General features: G+C 35.9%; 1 protein-coding gene and 1 non-coding gene across 2 annotated transcripts; one reads left to right on the top strand and one right to left on the bottom strand.

Moving 5' to 3' along the window:
* Nucleotides 1-441: 441 nt before the first annotated feature.
* Nucleotides 442-2,976, bottom strand: LOC113352639 (E3 ubiquitin protein ligase DRIP2-like). Its single transcript, XM_026596437.1, has 7 exons — nucleotides 2,859-2,976; nucleotides 2,608-2,707; nucleotides 2,203-2,476; nucleotides 1,656-2,092; nucleotides 1,515-1,562; nucleotides 1,141-1,213; nucleotides 442-775 (listed from the first exon to the last, which is right to left on the bottom strand). The coding sequence occupies exons 1-7, from the start codon at nucleotides 2,974-2,976 to the stop codon at nucleotides 617-619; spliced, it is 1,209 nt and encodes a 402-aa protein (XP_026452222.1). The 3' UTR covers nucleotides 442-616.
* Nucleotides 2,977-7,337: 4,361 nt separating this feature from the next.
* TRNAS-UGA lies at nucleotides 7,338-7,419 on the top strand. The gene has a single exon. It is a non-coding gene; the product is annotated as a tRNA-Ser (tRNA).
* Nucleotides 7,420-20,282: the final 12,863 nt, after the last annotated feature.

Below are 20,282 nucleotides of genomic sequence, written 5' to 3'. Positions count from 1 at the left end.
TAGGAAGGCTCGTACATAATACATTTGAGTCCGATATAATATTGCGTACCCGACTCTGTTAAACACAAATCTAATCCGTTTAGTTAATTTTTGGATCAGAATATCTGCTTAATAATATGCACATATGGACACTCTAGTATTCTTTGTTATATTCCCCAGTCACTTGAGACTTTGAGTTGTCTTTTTTCTTTTAGAATATCTTTGCCAGGTCTAAATCAAATAAAATGGGCCACCTAGCTAGTCACATTCCAACATGCTAGACTCGTCTAGTTTATGCTGTCTACATCATTTCATACACATCATAAAGGAGAAAAATGGATATGAACTCGATCACGAGCAAGAGTTTATTATGTCACTTTGCGGAATATCTTATAACTATATGGCCATGCAGGCCACCGGATTATTCAGAAGCTCATAGTTTACAATTTTGTATCAAAACTCATGAATGGTACAAATTACATTTCCTACTGAAATACAGCTTACCAAAAAAACGTTGCACAGCCTTTACAACCAGTGGAAATGGTCTGAAACTCTGAATTAGCGAAAACTGAGGATCGATGATAATGATGAGTTCGGAATGATCTTCGGTTGTGAGACCATTTCTCAATTTGTTTATCTATCTATTTTTTTTCCTATATGTCAAGACCATGATGAAATTTTGAGCCTCTGAACTCTTTATTCGAATGTGTCCATTAGTATTCTTTACCCACATTTGAGTTATACTATTTAGAGGTGCAATTGGATCCAATGGCTGACCGCAACACATTACTTCAACCTGCACAAGAGATCATTCTAATTTTTATCATTCTGACACCAAACAAACAGTAACAAAAGATACAATAAAGCTATATCGACATCTTGCCAGGGGATAAGTAGTTATTCAACACATGAGTGTTTCCCCTTGAACTAACGAAGGAATTTTGCATTTCTGAGGCAATGACTGGGGGTGCTTTGATTTCGATGAATAACGGGAAGATTTCACTACAGGTGGGAAGTAAAGGGTCATTCAAGAACAACATTTACCCAGTACTTAGGCAATATGTGAGTCCTAGACTTCCTACACGCTCTTACAGTTGGAATTATTGGTGCCAGCGCTTTGTTTAAACTTATACCGATGATGGTAAATACAACAATCGTTACCTCGGACTCATGTATTAGATTGAGCTTCTGCACAAGGTATTTCTGGACTGAGGATACTGGCATATTTCCATCACTGCAGACGTATCATTTAAAATGTCAGAAATAATTCATTGAACTTCATATAGATGAAAGCATACTTATTAGAATACTTTGAGAACTATCTATAATGATTAGCAAATTGCAGGACACAAGGAGCAAGTTTTTCTCGTGTTTCATAGCAAATGGTTAAATGGAATTACGAAAGGTTCACCTATAGTACTCTAGGCTAAAGTGTCACTAATAATCTGGATTACAAATTTATGAAGTTGTATTGCAGCAACTTTAAAGATAAATTGTTCACAGGTTATTGTATATTCAGCAGTGATCCGACTTACTTGATTTTGATATAAGGTTTTGGAATTTGCGGGTATGATTCACCTCTCCTGCAAGCACATAAACATTTGCTAAATTATGTTCATAAGGAGAAGTGACTACAAAATAGACCAAGATAAACCGAATTGCTTTAGTTCACTTACTTATTTTCACAAGCATGGAGTGTGAACCAGACAGGATATGATCTTGTCACAGGTTCTTCTTCAAATCCTCTTGAAGTTGAAGCTCCAAATCTTAGTTCTCTTGAGTTCTTTAACTCACGGACATCACTTGTATTAGGCTGTGATCTTTCTTTTGGTTTTATTTCTGTTTCTGGTTCTGATTCAAGCTTCTCGTTAAGATCCACCAAGCCGGGACTTTTAAAAGGTATGGATTTACGGCTTCTTCTTTTTGCCCTTGTTGGAATTTTCTTGTTTGGTTCTTCTTTGTCTAAGCATACTTCTGGAAGAGATAACAAAGGACCATTTATGTCGTCTCGTCCATTTGAAGTTTCCGCAGGAACAGATAACTTGTCAGCCTTAGCTTGCTTATGCGTTGATCTCTTACCAATTCTAGAGGGATCTTCCGCACTCTTAACTCTCTGAAACCATACATAAATATTACATGCATTATTAATAAACAATAGAACAGAACTTTCATGTCAACGCTTGTGCATATACTCAATAGTAATATTATTATGCGCACAAGTACCTGCTTGTTGTAAACAACTGGGGTCTTAGTGGAGGTTTCGAGCTCTGAGGCCGCACCACGATGATTTTTTTCCGCAATGTTGTCTAATTTGTCATTCTTGGCAGAAACTTTTGTTGCTTTTACATTTTCTTTTGTTCTTCTTGCCTTTGGAGCATTAGGAAGTGATGCTAAAGTTGCCTTTCTTTGTGTTGCAGGGGTCTCATTACTTTTAATGTCTCTTGCCTTCTTTGATGGAAATATCTTGTTTTTAAGTTCTTGTAAATTATTGTCAGGCCTGAAGCAAAAATAATTCTTATAAGTTCGACAAGTTTCTTGTGGAAAAAAATGAACATAAAAACCTACATTCTTTAGGATAGTTTGGACCTAATCGAGGAGCACAAGAGAATAATGAATTGGAAGATTTACCTAAGTTTCTCTTTGGGACAAGAACCCAGGTATTCATTACACAATGGACAGCAATTTGTTAGACTTTCCTTGAGTTTTTGATATATGCATTTCTTGCAAACTGCAAGACAAAAAACACACTAAGTAATTACACCAATTGAAGATATGATGCTCCCTTAACACACAAAGAGAAGCCTCAAAAATAACAAAATAATAGAAAAACATCTGAGAAAAAAGAATCCGAAAAGGATAAGAATGTGTTAGGTGCTTACATGTATGAAGGCATAAACAACTTGTTGTAGCCTCCTCGAATAGATTAAAACATAACGGGCACGTCAAGCAGTCTTCGAGTGTGCCCTTTTTCGCATTTACATAATCATTTATCGTCATCACCAGGCGTTATGTACTTGTAATGCAACCCAAATCCTTTACTATAGAGAAAAACAATTCCACCAAGCTGACAAGATGACACAGGAAATCAATCAGTGTCAAGCATACATACTAGTACATTACTAAGACATATATGCTATAAATTGTGGGGATTGACAAAAACACTCGAATTTGCAGTGGCATTGTCAAGTTACTAAAAAAAATTCTAATAGGGGTTTTTCGAGTACAATAGACCACTCACACGGAGATTTTAATGAGTAATTACATTGTATTACATCTCATTAACAATTCCTATTCTTGAATCATTTACTTGAATCTACTTCATTGCAAATACAAAACCAATAGTTGCATACTGAATTAGGAGAATGCATCTAGCACTACAACATTTATGAGCTCATTAAATCCCGAAAATTGTCTTTCGTTTTCAATGCGCATAATTTCTATCGAACGACAATGGAGCGAATACCAAACAGGCGATTTGCTCGAAGTTAAATTCGCAATATGAACTAATTCCTGCACAATTCCCTTCTACAAGAGTTTCTAAGTCCTTGATCAACCAATAACATTACCAACCAACATTGATCTCAAGTCTCAAACTGACAACCTATATGAAACTAGACTTAGATATACGCAATTTGGGTAATTACTTGGCATCAATCCATAGAACAGAACATATATGAACAAGTTTGATATCCATTAATTAAACCCAGAACTAAACCAATTGAAACACAAAAACAGACAATAGCAAACCCATATTTGTTTATCCATAATACTAAAGAGTAAAATAAATAAATAAAACTTAACCTGAACATATATCAAACCCATACTTGTTCTTGAACAACTCAAACTCCATTACTATCGAGAATTAAATAGAAAAGAACAAAGAACGAACCTTGTTTCAGGAAAGATTGAAGATGAAGATGAAGAGATACGCAACTACACCAGATGGAATTCCGCCACGATTGAGTTTGAAGATACTCCGCCACGTAAAGCTCCCATTTACATGCAGACTGAGAAAGAGAGGGCTGAGGAGATTTTAAGTGCACAGAAGAGTCATGCGGCAAGAGAAAGATATAGATCTAGACGAGAAGGGCATATATAGGCTTTGTCTTTTTGATGCAAGATATTTTGGAAATCTTAAATTTGGAAAGTATATTTAACTGCGTTATGTACAATGTATCTCATATCTGCATTTGAATCTCTTTAATGCGGTTTTGAATTAACTTTTTTGACCTCTCCTCTGTACACTATTGGATTATTTTTCTATTACGTCCGGTTCAACCGTGCCCTTATTTTTAAAATTGTGTCTTTCTTATGTTACCCAAAATCTATGCTGAAGTGTGTGCGGTCATCTATGGCGTAGTTGTTGCTCAAAGATGGAATGTCAAAAATCTATGCGTGAGATCGGATTGGATGAGTTGTATTTTAGCTTTTCAGAAAGGGGAGTTGCCGTGGCAGCTAATGCAGAGTTGGAGAATGGCGAAGAGTTTCTACAACAATATTAGCTATGTTCATAGCTACAGAGAGACTAATTTTTCAGCTGATGCCTCGGCCAAACAAGCTTGTTTGTTGGCTGAGGAAATTGATGAGTTTTATGAGGGTCGGCCAGATTTCATTCAGTCTGTTGAATGGCCTGGAGAGGTTTATTCTCGTTTCAAATAGTTCTTATTGGCGTGCAGCCTAACGGCTTAGCGCTAATATAGCCTAGTACCTGTACAGTTTCGCTTTTTCTTTTACTTTAAGTTGACCGAGTAAAATTTTTTTTATGTTACCCAAAATCCACGCCCCTTGCCTTACGTGCATGGTTTTATGAGCTAGCAAATTGCAATTGTCTAATATGGAAAATAAAAGTAATTTTGACTCAAGATCCCAGTTTCAAATTATGAAGGCGAGTGTCTCGATTGACAATCCCAAATTCCTCGTTATGGAGTATGGCATTGTGGCTTGATTAGTAGTTTAAACTCACCAAGATGTCTAATTAAGCCGTTTTTATATGGAAATCACGCACATCCGGTAAATCTAAGATGAGGTACAAGAAGCATGTGACAGACTCCTAGTGCGACTTACTTGCTGGCTGCTGCTATGTTGTTTAGGCCTTAAATACAGAAGAAGTTGTATGCACCTTTAGCAAAGAAGAAACTGAAAAATATTTCTCACTTTCAGGATCCGCAAAACATATCATTTGAATATTAGGGTTTTTTAGTTTGGGATACACGGCAAGTTAATTTTCACCAAAACATCGGAAAAAAAACAACAACTCACCGTTAAATCTTTTTTACTATATGGTTGGAGTACTAATTTTTACAACTAAACAACCACTTTGACGGCTACGTCTAAAGACTGTAAACCCTACATCTAGCAGATTGTGAATCTTTTGATGGTGAATATGAATATACTAGGCTGAATCATTCAGCAAGTCTCATAGAACGACCTACGTGACCATGTCAATGGGAATATTCGTGGAACTTAAAGCATGTGCCCTATACATGTGGCTGACTAGGTGGAGTTGTATACTCCAAACCAAATCCAAAATCATGTGCGTTAAATGCATTCTTCTTCCTCTAAGTTCTTATCTACGAATATTCAATAAGTGTATGAGAAGAATACTTATTCATCCATGGAACTTTTTTTGCAAAAAGATGTAACGGAAGATATTTGGTTTGAAATCTTTATTCATCTTCCTCAAAAACCAATCTTCAAGTTTAAGTGTGTTTCCAAGGTATGGTTATCTATTCTCTCAAACCCTTATTTCATTAACGAATGGCATAAACTCAACTGCGCTTCATTACTTCCATGGACCTTCGTCCATCCAGTTGATTCAATGAAAGACAATTCTTCCCAAGATAATCAATTGAGAATAAAAAGAAAGTTTACAATTGCATATCCTAAGGTTTATTCACGATTTATAACGCATAATCAAAGTGGGTTATCTTTTAGTTTCTTGAATAATCAAGTGCCTGATAAAATAACCTTATAGGCTCGAGTAATGGTTTGGTTTTGTGCACAACAAACTTATTTAATCAGGTAACTTATTAATTATTATGTTTGTAATCCACTCACCCAGAAATGGGCTATACTTCCTCCACCACCACCCAGTGGATTTGATTTGGTTGTTACTGGTTTCATTTGTAATGAATGTTTTTCGTCTACGAGTTATAAGGTTATCCGTATACCGAAGTTTGAAGCTGCAATGAAAGATTTCAAAGTTGTGATATTTTCTTCTGATATAGGTGAATGGAATATATGCGAAGTTTCATGTCCTCAAGGCATTACTTGGGAATACTCCCCTTATAACAATGTTGTCACCCATAATGGCGTTTTGTACTGGTTTCAAAAGGAAAGGAGTAGAATTATAGCTTTCAGTGTCAACACAACCACAAAAGGTGATTCGTACAGCAATGAATGTAGATAGATCGATTTGCCTGACCCAGAGATAGGTGGTGATCATATAAGGCAGTGTCTTGGGGAATCAGAAGGATTGATCTGCTACACTAGAATCAAAGATTCAGAGAGGAGTTTAAGTGTTTGGGTGCTCCAGGAGGACTGGTATCTACTGCACAAGGATGTAAAATTTCAGGATATGTTAGCGGAGATAGAATCTTGGTTGATTGGTGTGGCAAGTACGAATGCTTTGATTACAGAAGTTCAGATTTTAGGTTTCAATCCGGTTGACAAAAATGTGGTTATACTCGGGTACGAGAAGTACATTTTTTCTTTTAACACTAGTACCAGGGGATATGAACAGCTCTGTCATCCTTCTTCCCTTGGCAGCAATCTTCCATCTGTTCCTCACCTGAGTGTCTTAGCATTTGCTTTAAAGCCAAGACCAACTATACTTCCACCCATCTGTTGGAGAGAATGAAGTAGGACTACTGTTTCTCTATTTATAGTATTGTTCAAGTTGTTAGTGTTGTCCCTATTTAATTAAACTTATTCAAACTTGTTTGGTATGCTTTGGTTAGAAGTTAAACGCAGGTGGTTTTCCTCGCATATTAAAAACATATCTAGATGCCTATTTCATCATCGTACAGTGGTAAAATCTTTGGGTACCAATGATTTTAGCGTGAAATTCCTCAGGACCTCAGCACTACATTTATTGAAATTTAAATTTTAATCATCATTATAGGTACCCAAAGCTAACTGGCGTTGTTAATCATCATTATATATCCAAGTATTCAACTGCTGAGTTGATTTTGTTTTTGCGAAGCCATTCATCATGCTGCAATTAAAGTCAAATCTTGGTTTATATATTTTTGTACACACATGAACCGGAATCCAGAACTTCTTCAGAGCATCCTAGTAGTGCAAAGATTCTTAGGAGACCCGCTACAAATTGCTACATTTGTCAGACATGGACAGCAGTCGATATGTCCGCGTGGTTAAGGAGACAGACTTGAAATCTGTTGGGCTTCGCCCGCGCAGGTTCGAACCCTGCTGATGACGATATATTATTTTTTCATTTTTCAGGAACCATTAAGTTATAAGCGGGCCATTGTTTAGGGATGTCCTAGTAAGAGCAAGTGACTAAATTGTCCTTTTTTTTTTTTGCTTTTTTTTTTAAAATTTAAATAATATAATTTTATAAATAAAACATCACTCCAAGACAGGTTCTTTCAAGAAGTTAGTTGGCACACGAGACACAAGTTGTGTGCCAATCCCTCTCTGAAGAGCAACCCCTACCCTATGGAAAAGAAAATTTCCAACTCTAACATTAGCATCATGACTAGCCGAGAAATTACGCAATCTCTTAAGAAAGTCGATAGTCTCATCACCCAGTCCACCCAAAGTGGTGAAAGCTAAGGTGTCAAACCCGAAACCCTGAGCATTACACTTTTCCAGATACTTCTTACGCTTGAGGGAAACAGCTTTGTCAATGGCTCGACCGGGTACAAAGGAGCGAACACCATTTCCTGTGAAGGGGGGAAACAACAGTGACATCAAAGCAAACATCACGGCCATTTTCCCAGTTATAAACCATTATGTCCGCCGGAATAAGACCAGAGTCATTATCAGAGATAAGTCCAACAGTGACATTATCAGAACCATTTTTTTTTAAACAGGTTCTTACAAGAAACTATATGGGAGCCCGAAATCTAGCTGGGCTCCAGCACCTTTTTGGATTGCAAGACCAATCCTTTGAAAAAGAAAATGATGCACTCTCTCATTGGTGTTTTGACAGGCTAAGCAGTTCCTTAATCTCTTCAAAAAGGTAATGGTGTTGTCACTGAGCTCACCCAAAGTGGTAAAGGCAAGAGTACCACAGCCATACCCATGAGCAGTGCACTTATCTAGGTATTTGTTCTGCTTGCGAGTGACTGCATTAATATTTTGTTAGGAGATAGAAACACTAGATATTTTCATACTAGGGATAAACAGAGGTTTGGAAAAAACATGATAGAATAATTAAAAGACAAAAAATGACGTATGATTGTCGCTTGTATTACTGACCATTAATTTTCATGAAATAACAACCACTTAAACCCTTGTTTGGACCAATACATGATTGATATGATTCATGTTCGCATTGATTCTGTTGATAATGATAGGCTTTGCACTATTCCCTCTTTGGTTGAAATAAAACAACCTCTTTTCTCTATGGAGCCTGATGGATTCCCTCCGATATTCTTTCAACAGAATTGGGAGACCATAGGCCCTGACTTAACTATAATGCTCCCAGCTTTTTTTTTAAACATGTTTTATATTTAAGGAGAGAAATGCCTCATTCATTTTTCTTATCCCTAAAACTTTAAAACCCGACTACCCTAGCTGAATTTCGACCAATAGCTTTCGCTAATACAACTTACAAAATTATTTCTAACCATTGGCTAACAGAATGGAAGGCCTTCTTAGCAAAATAATATATCCATTTCAGTGTTCCTTTATTCCTGGAAGGCAGATATCTGAAAATATTATTTTATTCCATAAATTAATTCACAAAATGAGAAACAACAAAAGTAGGAAAGGATTTACGTGCCTAAAAATTGACATATCGAAATCTTTAGACATAGTGGAAATGATTTTCCTAATCCGGATCATGTAGAGAATGAGAATTAATGAACAATGATGTAATCTTGATTATAAGTGTATTCAAACCACTACTCTAGCAATTCTCATAAATGGATCCCCAACAAAAAATTTTAAACCAACCAAACGATTGAGATAGGGAGATCCTATATCTCCATACCTATTTTTGTTTTGCATGATGAGGTTCTTTTGAGAACCCTTATCCATGCTGAAGACCAAGGCTCAAAAAAGTATTAAAAGTAACCAACAATGCCCCTTCAATTAGTCATTTAATGTTTGCTGATGATTGTATTATATTTTGTGAATCTAATACTCTCTCTAACAACAACCTAGTTAAACTGTTTAAATATTTTTGGGAAACTTCTGGTCTAGTTAATCAATCTGACCAAATCAGGGGTCTTCGTAGTTCTAAAAATGATCCTACTCTCAGGAATAATGTGAGGAAAATACTAGGAGCAAACGAAATACCTATAAATGATAAGTACCTAGGATATCCCTTTATTTTCTTACACTTCAAAAATAAAATTTTTTGAACCCATAGTGGAAAAAATGATAAACAAATTGATTGGATGGAAAAGCATACTTCTAAACCCAACAGGTAGAGGTGTAACGATTACAAATGTTACTTCTTATATTTGTGTTTACCAAATGAATTATTTTAAAATACGTGTTAAAATTTGTAATGACATAACTAAATTGCAAAGAAATTATTGGTAGGGGATAAATGAAAATGGATTGAATGCGAAAAGTAAAAAAGGTATTATGTCTTATAGGTTGGGAGAACATATGTAAATCTTTGGAGGAATGAGGTTTAGGATTCTAAAACATGAAATTTTTTAATATAATTATGTTGGCTAAGATAAGATAAATACTGCATGAAAATCCTCATTCTCTAATGTCTAAAAGTCTTAAATCTAAGTACTACCTTACGTGTGATACTCTTCATATAAAACATTGTTCCAAACCAAAGTGATAGCTAGATATCGAAAGGTATATTATTAGGAGTAGCTTACTTAAAGAAACATTGTTTTTTTGGGAGTTGGGAAATGGAGAAAATATAAATATATGGGATGATTACTATATTCCAGATGTTAAACCAACCAGAAACAATATTAAGACAGAGAATGTAGGTACCACTAAAGTATGACATTTGATTACAGCAAATAAGACTTGGGATATAACAAAACCTGAAGGTTGTTTAGACTGAATTACAGTAGACAAGATAAGAAAGATACAAATTCCTAACAATAGTTTACCAGTTGTCCCTCACTGGACGCTAAGCAACACAAGTATTTTTACTGTTAAATCTTGATATAAAAAAATTAATAGTACTGAGAAACTAACATGTAATGGAAAAAAATATGAGAAATGAAAATAACTCCTTCAATCAAAACATTTATCTGGAAGGAAGCACACTCTATACTTCCAAATAGTGTGAGAGTTGCTATCATAATACCAGAAATAGATGTTTGCTGCAAACTATGCAATGTAGAAGCGAAATCTTTTAATAATTTTTTTATGAAATGCAACTTCACAAAACAGGTATGGATGCATCTTAACTTTGATATTGCCAATGTGTTGCAAAGTGCTAAAACTTTTCAAAATTGGTTAAATGGGTGGTTTACTCAAAAAAATAGAGGAAACAATGTAATTGAATTGAACGTTCTCTGTAGCATTGTAACATGGCATGTTTGGAAGGCAAGATGTAATAGGGTTTCAAAAAATAAATTCAAAATAGTACTGCAACAACAAGGAAGATAGTAAAATTGATAAACAGTTATACGTGGGTTAACAGAAAAAAAAATACAATTTCATGCAAACGTTGTATTACAACCCACTAAATGATGAGTTATTGATTGTCACTAACAACCAACCTCATAATGCTTCAGGATACATGGCAATAAACGATAAATATTGCTTTATATATGCATGATCCGATGACTAGTTCAGGAGTTGAACTAACAATGATTAATTTTGCAGGAAGAACTATTGAAGCTAGGGGTAGCTTGAGAAATTGTACCACCAGAGAACAATGTAACATGAGCTGAGGCGTCCTTTCAATGGGAAGTTGAAATGAGTGGATACCATATCATTTTCCAAAGTGATCAGCAATCCACTCTCAAGCTACTAATCAGAATGTATACTAAAGCTAGAGAAAGAAAATCCAAACAAAACTCGGACTTTGGAAACAATTCAGACATTAACATAAATTTTAAATCCATGATTTTGTACTAACAAGTAGATACAATATCATTTGGGCAGCAGATCTGTTAGTTTTTGGTAATAGATTCACTATCCAAAATAATTGGAAAGATGAAAGTCTTTTAGCCATTAAGAACTATATCTTGATATCCGAAATTCAAATGCACACGTGATGAACATAGACGACTTCATCAGAAGGCGTTTGTTATCTCTGTAAGTTTGAGGTGTTTTCCTCTTTTATGAAAAGAAAATCTCATGGTCCCCAAAAAATCATTCTTAATTAAAGTAGTAATATTATCTAGGAAATTATTGAGAACGAGCCCGTCTAACTCTCTTCTGCTACCCGGTTTGCTAGACCTCTTTTCTGTAGATGTGCTCTATCACTGTGTGTGGTATGTGCATCATCCTATTTTGGATTTCCATTATAATGCCTGATAAGTATTTGGATGGTTCATTATTTTCTTGATGAAACAAACTACATTTTTAGAATCAGATTCGAAATAAATTTTGTTCCGCTGTGTATCTGTCTATATTCTAGTCGCTGTCATCAGTTCCCATGTTTTCGCCACTAGAGCATGATCCCCGGAGGCTGAGATAATGCCACTAAGGTTCTTGCCATTGAATCTTAAACCTATCCCGACATGACCCGAGTATCCCCTATATGCCTCGTCCCTGTTGTAGTTGCAGGAAATCCTACACTACACCCCTCATATGATTTCATTAACACTCAACTCATTTTTAGATTAACAATCTTAATTTTATTGATGAATCTTTGAACAATCTTACAAGAAAAGATAAAGGAATCAAGAATAACCACTACTCTAGATTTTTTCTCTCTCCTATTTACTTGTTTCTTACTCAAAAAAGACCTCCCTCCTCTCCTTTACAACTGAACGACTATTTAATGGGAAATACATAGTGGATGACATCTAATCTGTCCTTTATTTTCGGATATGGCTTGCGACATTCTCGCAACCTTACAAATATTAATATCGCAAACTCTCTAATTTTCGCAGAACCATTACATTCTTCTCATGATTTTAGCTGACGTCGTTTATTATGTCACTTCTAAAATTATTCTGCGACACTTTTGTGTTGTGTTGTTGATAATTTCGCTGAGGCATTATTGCTGCGAGAATCTGATCCTACATCTTGACTCTTCTCATATCTTCTCCGCGAAGTAGAGAATGATGTGAGAAATACCGCAGTTATCCATCATTTCATATTCTGCATTTATCACACGTATCCTTTTTCCCATCTGTTTCTTGACACGTCTTTTGTAACGCGCTGCTTTTTAACCGCTTATATCTTTCCATATTAATCGTGTTTATCTTCTCGAGGAAAAATTCCCTCTATATATACTCTTTCTCACTCTTTTTTTCTTTCTTTTTATTTTCTCTACAACTTCATCGTTCTTATGCAAATTCCTTCTTTCAATATTTTTAAGTTCTTCTTCATCTTCATACTATTGCCTCTGTAGATCTTCATCATTCGTATTTTTTCTTCGAAATAATCTTCCTGCTAGTGTTTTCCATGGATTCATCAAGGTTAGTTTTATTTTTTCTTCCTTATGGGTTTTGCTAAAATTGATCTTGCTTACTACCTTATTTGATACTGTTTATGTGATTCCCATACTCTTGTTATTTCAGCAAAAGCGACTTCAACACTAAATTTACTGTTCAAAACCCTAATATTCCCAAACCGCAGCATAAGATTGTTTTGCATAAAAGAAAGTCTGCGAATCAGAAGGTGGTAAGAAACATTATTTTTTTCTAATAACAATATTGTTGCCTCTGTTTCTTATCTGGATTGTAATTCGCAGGGTGATAAGGATGTCAATAAACCTCTCAAGAAATCTCGCCACCTTAAAACTGTTGAAACTTATGTTCCATTCCACTTACTTATCTCTTCTAAATCTCCTGCGACATCTTCGCAAGATAAACCATCATCTCCAATTCGCGAAAAAGCTGCCTCAGACTTCATTTCTTCAACTGACTTTTCAATGATTGAAACCCCCATTATTGATCCTTCTGTGAATGAAACTTCTTCTCTTCCTATTGATAATGTTTCTCAACCTTCTATCATTGCCAGTTCTCTACCTGAGCCTCTTCCCTTTTCGAAAGAAACCGTGGAAGGAATAGATATTGCTTTCAAAGTTTTGTCTGAAGTCCTGGATGATGGCAAGAAGTATTCCATTGATCCTGTCAAGTCTAGTATTTGAAAAATTCTGAGTAAGTATTTCGGTTCTGACAGAGCTGCTTCGCAAACAGCTTTGGAAAAAGAGTGTAATGCTCTTCGTCTCGAAAATAAAAAGCTTCAGAATGTTTTGTTGGATTGTGAGAACCTTCGCAAGAATAATGATGAATTGAGAGGTATGATTTTCTTATCTGTGTCTTCAATTTGCCTTTCTAATGGTTTTATCCTTCCCATATTAAATTATCCTTGAAATCCCTCTTTCGCATGTTAAGCCTTAAACCAGAAACGAATAACGGAGAGATATCAATTTGAATCTGCTGTTGAAGAATCCCGTGTCGATAAAGAGATTTTGATGGATCAATATAAAGCCAATTAGATAACCTTTATTCATATTCTCTTGATCATATAAATAATCTTACCAATAAAAATACCCAATTAGTTCAGAGGCAAGATTTATTAAGTAATGAAATATCTCGCCTTTCTTATTCTTTAACTAAATCTAATATAGGGATGAAAACTTTATCAGATGAGAATAAAACCTTATCTCAAGAGAAGCGAACTTGTTTAAACAAGATGGCGATATCTTCGCAACAACTTAGCATTCTTCAGAAAGTATGTGATGACCAAGAACAATCTCTTCGCTCTTTGAGAAATGAACTTAAAGAAGTAACAAAGTCATCTATTGCTGAAAGAGATGCACTCATTCAAGGTAGAATAGCTTTAAGTGTAAAGGAGAACCAACTTAAAGAACAATATTCCAATAAAGAAAAATGCCCTTCTTATTTCTACAGAGAAAAATCTTCAGTCTCGAGATAAATTTGATGATGCGATGGGCCGTTGGGAGAATAGTTGTCTGAATTTCATTCAACATCTTATTTCACAAAAATAAGGAAGTCATAATAGTTTGACTGCCTTGATTATCTTTTCTTTGTCACATGTTTTTGAGTTCTTCATCTTATTGAAATTTTGTATTCTACCTTTCGCAGAGTCTGAGAAGAATCTTCATTCCTCCATTTCTGTTTTGGAGACTAAATATGCCAAAATACGCAAAGAAAATGCATTGCTCGTCTCTGTCCTCACTGGTTCTCGCTACCGAGCAGAAAGAAGACTTGATTATCTTGCTTATTTCAAGGATATTCAAGATAGGAATCATCAGAGAGCACTTCTTCGTCAAGTTCATCTCCGGGATGAAGTCCTTGTAAATGATATTTTATTTTCTAAATGTCTTCCTCCTACATCAATCGAACCTTTGGAAGTAGATGATGATGAAGTTCCTCGTCCTTCTGATAGTGATTATGATTATGAAAGTGGTGCAGAGGATAATCTCTTGGAAGATGAAGAAGAAATTCCTTATAAGGAAGCATCTGCTGGTGTTAATCATAATGAGAATGAAAAAAAAATCTCTTCTGAAGAAGTAATTGCTGGCGATAATCAAGGTGCTAATCAAGGAGAAGATCAGAATCGAAATGAAGGAGAGGCTTGCGATAATGAAAATATTGGCGAAGAACGTCTATTATCTCCTTCTACTGGAATTAATATTGAAGCATGAGCTTCTTATCTAGTTCTATCTTCTTGAATTGTCTTATCTTTATTACTTTTTGCGAATAATATTCTTCAACCAACTTTGAAATAAATTTTTCGATTTAGTATTTTGTTGGTGAGAAAGATAATGCTTCTTGTTTATTGATTCTCATACTTGCCTCTCATTATCTTTCTTGCGAAAAATAATCTGTTATGAATACTTATAAAGATTTTGTTTTGTCATGTGGTCTTATTTTGCCTTCCTAATTAAAGGTCTTATTATGCCACCTCTTGTCATTGCGACAAAATTGCAGGACGTCCTTGCACTTTCATGCAAAAACCCATTGGTCTTGCCTTAACTTTTTATTTTGTATTATGGCCTCTTCAGGAATGTTGCGACAATATGACAGGCCTAAATATTCTTGAGAAAATAAAGCCCCATGATATTGCCGTCTTGCGACGAAATCGCAGGACGTCTTCGCACTTTCATGCGAAAACCCATTGATCTCGTCTTATCTTTTTCTTTTGTATTATTGCCTCTTCAGGATTGTTGCACAAATATGACAATCCTTAATACCCTTGCGAATAAAAAGCCTCATGACATTTGCGTCTTAAGACACTTATCAGCTCCCTAATGGAGGGTGCCGCCCTTATCTCCCCCTGGTTGCCCCTTCAAGGAGGCGTACTTCTACCATACAAGGTTAGCTCCTCCCGTCCAGTCTTAACAACAACCAATTGTTTTCGCAACCTCTTATCCCTTTTACCTATAGGGCTTATTGTTACGAGACTGCACCCTAAGTGGGGTTTTCTTCGGGCCGAGTGCAGTATAATCCAAGACTTGTCAAGAATGGCAAGGTACGCTTCAAACCCCCTGGCACTCTTGACTCAACCGTGTACCTCGACGCCTTGGTAAGATTCTGCACTCCTTGGTAGAGTCTTTATTACCTTAGTCTTCCAACCTAAATCATATGCTTAAGATGAGAATCCAAGGTGCCTCTCCTGGATGGGCTTTATTGACCCCAAATCTCCATGACTCAGGTTCCGGTGGCGGTGTAGCCTTTCCCTGAGCCATGCAACAGGTACCCCCTTATATGACATACTTTAGGTCTTACATTTGCCTCTTGTGAAATTGTATTCGCGAACTAGGGTGTACGCCATAAAGGTTCACCCCTTTCTCTTTTATCATTATTCTCTGATTGTCTTCTGTAAAATTCATTATCTCTGCAAGATTCTCGCACGTCATCATATCATATTTGCATTTCGCAATCTCAATTTTGTCATTCAATAAAATGTATATTTGAGAATTTTACCTATTGCGAGAGTGTCGCAACAAACTAATCATTCATACGTTTCTTGTTTTTATTACCTTTTCCATCCTCTGATTCTTTATTATTTTCTGCTACTGCTTCCTTGGTAGTGGTATGTTCATCATTTTTATTCTGAGCTAGCATTAGTTTCGCAACTTCTCTTCTTCTTTTCTTTCGATTGCATCCACCATCAACCTCTCACTTCTTTGTGTCTGTTTGATTTTGTGTCGCCAATTTTCCCTCTTGTTTGCTCTTCCTTCGCAAGATTCTATCTCAGTTTCATAACACCTCTTTCCTTCAACCCAATCTCCCTTTATGATTCCTACACCGCTGGGGTGAGGGAATTTGATACACTGGTGGAAAGTTGAAGCTACGCCTAGAATCCCATGTAGCCAAGGTCGACCAATTAATGCATTGTAGGGTGATTCTACATCAACGACACTGAATAGGATTTCAGAAGATATTCCCTTCAATGGAATTTCCATAATAACCTCCCCTTTAGGCTTGTTAGCAGTACCATTAAAACCATGTATCTTATATGTTGGTGGTATAAGATCATCATCTCTTCCTCCCATAGTTTTATAAGTATGATAAAATAAGATGTTCACAGAGCTTCCAATATCGATTAGAATTCTATTAATTTCCCATGAATCTTCAGCTTCATCATCCTCATTTTCTTTCGGTTTTGGATTAATTTCTAATTTTACTACCAATGGATTATCATGTACTTCTTCACCTTCGGGGATTTCTTCTGCGGTAAAAGAAATGATCTATTTCTGCCATTCCTCTAGTGGTGAGATTTTCGCAATATTCATAACTTCTCTTCCATCATTATCTCTTGCGAACACTCTACTTAAAACATTGTCATGAAAATCTTCAATTGTCTTGTATGAATGTACGATAGAGTGACAGAATAGATTCTTTGCTTTTGCACCAACTTCTATGAAGAATGTTTCCTTCTTTTCATCGTGTTTACTTTGTGATTCTCTGGTGGTGGTGGCAATGGTTGAGATTGTGGGTGCCCTACCAAAAAGTGGTTTAGTTTTCCTTGATCTATCATTATCAGAATAATCCTTTTTACATTTCTGCAATCATTTGTTGTATGTCCATGAAAATGATGATAAGAACAAAACTCATGACTTATGTGGTTTGGAGGTGGTTCCGTTCCCATGTTCCATGGTGTTGGTATATTCTGCATCAAAATTATAGTTTCCCATATTTTCTCCACACTTGCATTTAGAGGTGGCATCTTGATTTCTACCCATACTACCTTGTGACCTCCTTGTCCTCTATTATAGTTTTGTCTTTGACCTCCATAAGTTTCTTGTGGTTGATCGAGTCTTTGAATCTTGTTATTTCCACCACGATTGTAGAAATTTCTTTCTCCTTCATACTCCTCTTGATCTCGGCTTCCCATAGCCACCAGTTTCTGTTGATTGTTACTTGTCACCTTCTCTTGTTGTACTTCAAAGTATTCGCTACTGTGTTTATTAGCTTGGGTAATAAGCTTGCATTCGCTACTGTGTTTATTAGCTTGGGTAATAAGCTTGCATTCGCTGTTTGTGAACTGGTGTTCGCAACTGGGTATGATTCCATTTCATTTTGCCTTTCCTCTAGAGCAATATATTTTTCTTGAAGTTCTCGCAATTCAGTCATTGTGATCGTATTCTTGACTCTGAAAAATTTGGACATACAATAGGTTGGTTGCAAACATAACATTGATAAATGATAATATAAGATATCTCTCATCTACACGGACAGCCATTTCGCTACACATAGTCCTCCATATTTTAGTTAGGTGCTTCAAACTTTCACCAATCCTTTGTTTTAATCCAAACACGTCTTCAATACCAGGTCGCGTAGAATTATTACTTATATATGCCCCCAGGAATGTAGTCGCAAATGATTGAAGGATGTTATTGTATTCTTTGGTAGACCTTCGAACCATTTTAACGCCTCCCCTGTTAAGCTGGATGCGAAATACTTGCATAATACAGCATCATGATTTTCCCATTGCAACATGCACCTCACGTAGGCTTTAATGTGTTGAATTGCACAAGTTGTTCCATCAAAAATGATGGTTAATGCGGGAAAATTGCATTTCGGTGGTATTCCTCCTAATTGTACTTCCCTTGTAAATGGAGTTTTCGCAGCTTCTTCTATAGCTTCATCCAATTGTCTTCTGCCTACTTCTCCTCTATTATTTAGCATTCCTCTCATTTCTTCTAACTCTTTCAAATTTTGTTTATTTACACCTGAATTTTGATCCATTTGTCTTTTTAATTTCGCCTCTCTTCTTCTGCGTTCATGTATTTCTTCTCTCGCGAAATTTTGCATTTCTTCTTCATTATCCTCATCTCGTCTTCTTCTGCGAGTCTCTTCTTCATATCTATCTTGAATTCACATATGATTATGTCTCTCATTTTCCCCTTCATGATTTTGTTCATTTCTTATTAATTCCATTCGCTGTCTTTCAGCCATCCTCTGTATTCTATCATACTCTTCATTGATATTACCGTTATTCCGGTTTTGTGTACGCCTTCTTTCTCGATTGTCGTGATTGTTCTGGCGAATTGTCTCCTGAAGCTATTATTCTTCCATTTCCGCTCTCAATCTTTCACGTTCGCAAATTAAACGTGCTTGTTCAGCATAATGTCTTTCAATTTCTTCTTCAATCGTCTGATGATTTCTTTGAGTTTCTCTTTCATGTAAAATTCTCATTCCTTCCTCTCGGTTTCCTTCGCCATCTTGGTCATTTCGTTCCTGACGTTGTCCATTCTCTTGATTTCTACCATTTTGCCTATTATCAAAAGTTCATTTTGTGGAACGTAACGATCATCAGTTCTTTCTCTATTTTCGCGATATTCTTCATTAGGATTTGATATTTTTTCTTGAATACTGTTTCCAACATTAATTGTGGGTGAGTTTCGCCTCATTTCTCTGATAGTCGATCTTGAGTATGATTTTGTAATACTTCTCGATCTTCTACTCTGTAGTCTCATATTTTCCATCCTCAATTCATGATTTTGTCTTGTTAAATTCGCACGTTCTCCTGCCTCAACTCTTCTCTCTTCGTGTATTCTTCGTCTCAACATTTCTAACGCTCCAATTTCCTAATCTCCATGAATTATTCCTTCATCGGCTTCTTGATTTCTCTCTACCTGTCTATGGTTTCTGGTTTGTTGCTCTTCTTCTACTTCTTCTGCTGAATTTGATTACCAAGTGTGTATACTCACCCTATCGTAATATGTATTCCTCCCTTGTACTAGTGTTTGTTGAACTGGTGGTTGAATTTGATTTTCTCTATTACTTCTCATTCTAGTAGATTCTCCCATTTCACTTCTTTCCCTTCCAGCAATTCTCTTGCTTCTTCTAACAGCAGCTGGTTGTTCTGATGTATTTCTTCTTCTAGCCATTTCTTCAATGTTAACGAATTGCAAGAAATTATGTAAAATTCTTAATCAATTACTCCAAATCTTCACAAATCTCAATATTAATCTTCATTTTTTTCTAAAATAATCTTCAATGTTCCCTGTTTCTAGCGCCATTATGTAGTTGCAGGAAATCCTACACTACACCCCTCATGTGATTTCATTAACACTCAACTCATTTTTAGATTAACAATCTTAATTTTATTGATGAATCTTTGAACAATCTTACAAGAAAAGATAAAGGAATCAAGAATAACCACTACTCTAGATTTTTTCTCTCTCCTATTTACTTGTTTCTTACTCAAAAAAGACCTCCCTCCTCTCCTTTACAACTGAACGACTTTTTATAGGGAAATACATAGTGGATGACAGCTAATCTGTCCTTTATTTTCGGATATGGCTTGCGACATTCTCGCAACCTTACAAATGTTAATCTCGCAAACTCTCTAATTTTCGCAGAACCATTACATTCTTCTCATGATTTTAGCTGACGTCGTTTATTATGTCACTTCTAAAATTATTCTGCGACGATGTTGTGTTGTGTTGTGTTGTTGATAATTTTGCTGAGGCATTATTGCTGCGAGATTCTGATCCTACATCTGTTAATGTTCACTCAATCCAGCTT

The sequence above is a fragment of the Papaver somniferum genome, chromosome 2 (assembly GCF_003573695.1).
Source record: "Papaver somniferum cultivar HN1 chromosome 2, ASM357369v1, whole genome shotgun sequence".
Classification (NCBI taxonomy): Eukaryota; Viridiplantae; Streptophyta; class Magnoliopsida; order Ranunculales; family Papaveraceae; genus Papaver; species Papaver somniferum.
This window is presented reverse-complemented; position numbering and strand designations above follow the sequence as displayed.

What these genes read in the sequence shown, in the direction of transcription:
- LOC113352639 (XM_026596437.1), bottom strand. Translation starts at nt 2,976, where the DNA reads ATGACGATAAATGATTATGTAAATGCGAAAAAGGGCACACTCGAAGAC. An exon ending in TGTCCCAAAGAGAAACTTAG is followed by an intron (nt 2,477 to 2,607) that starts GTAAATCTTCCA and finishes TTTTTGCTTCAG; the next exon opens with GCCTGACAATAATTTACAAG. An exon ending in CTCCATGCTTGTGAAAATAA is followed by an intron (nt 1,563 to 1,655) that starts GTAAGTGAACTA and finishes ATGTGCTTGCAG; the next exon opens with GAGAGGTGAATCATACCCGC.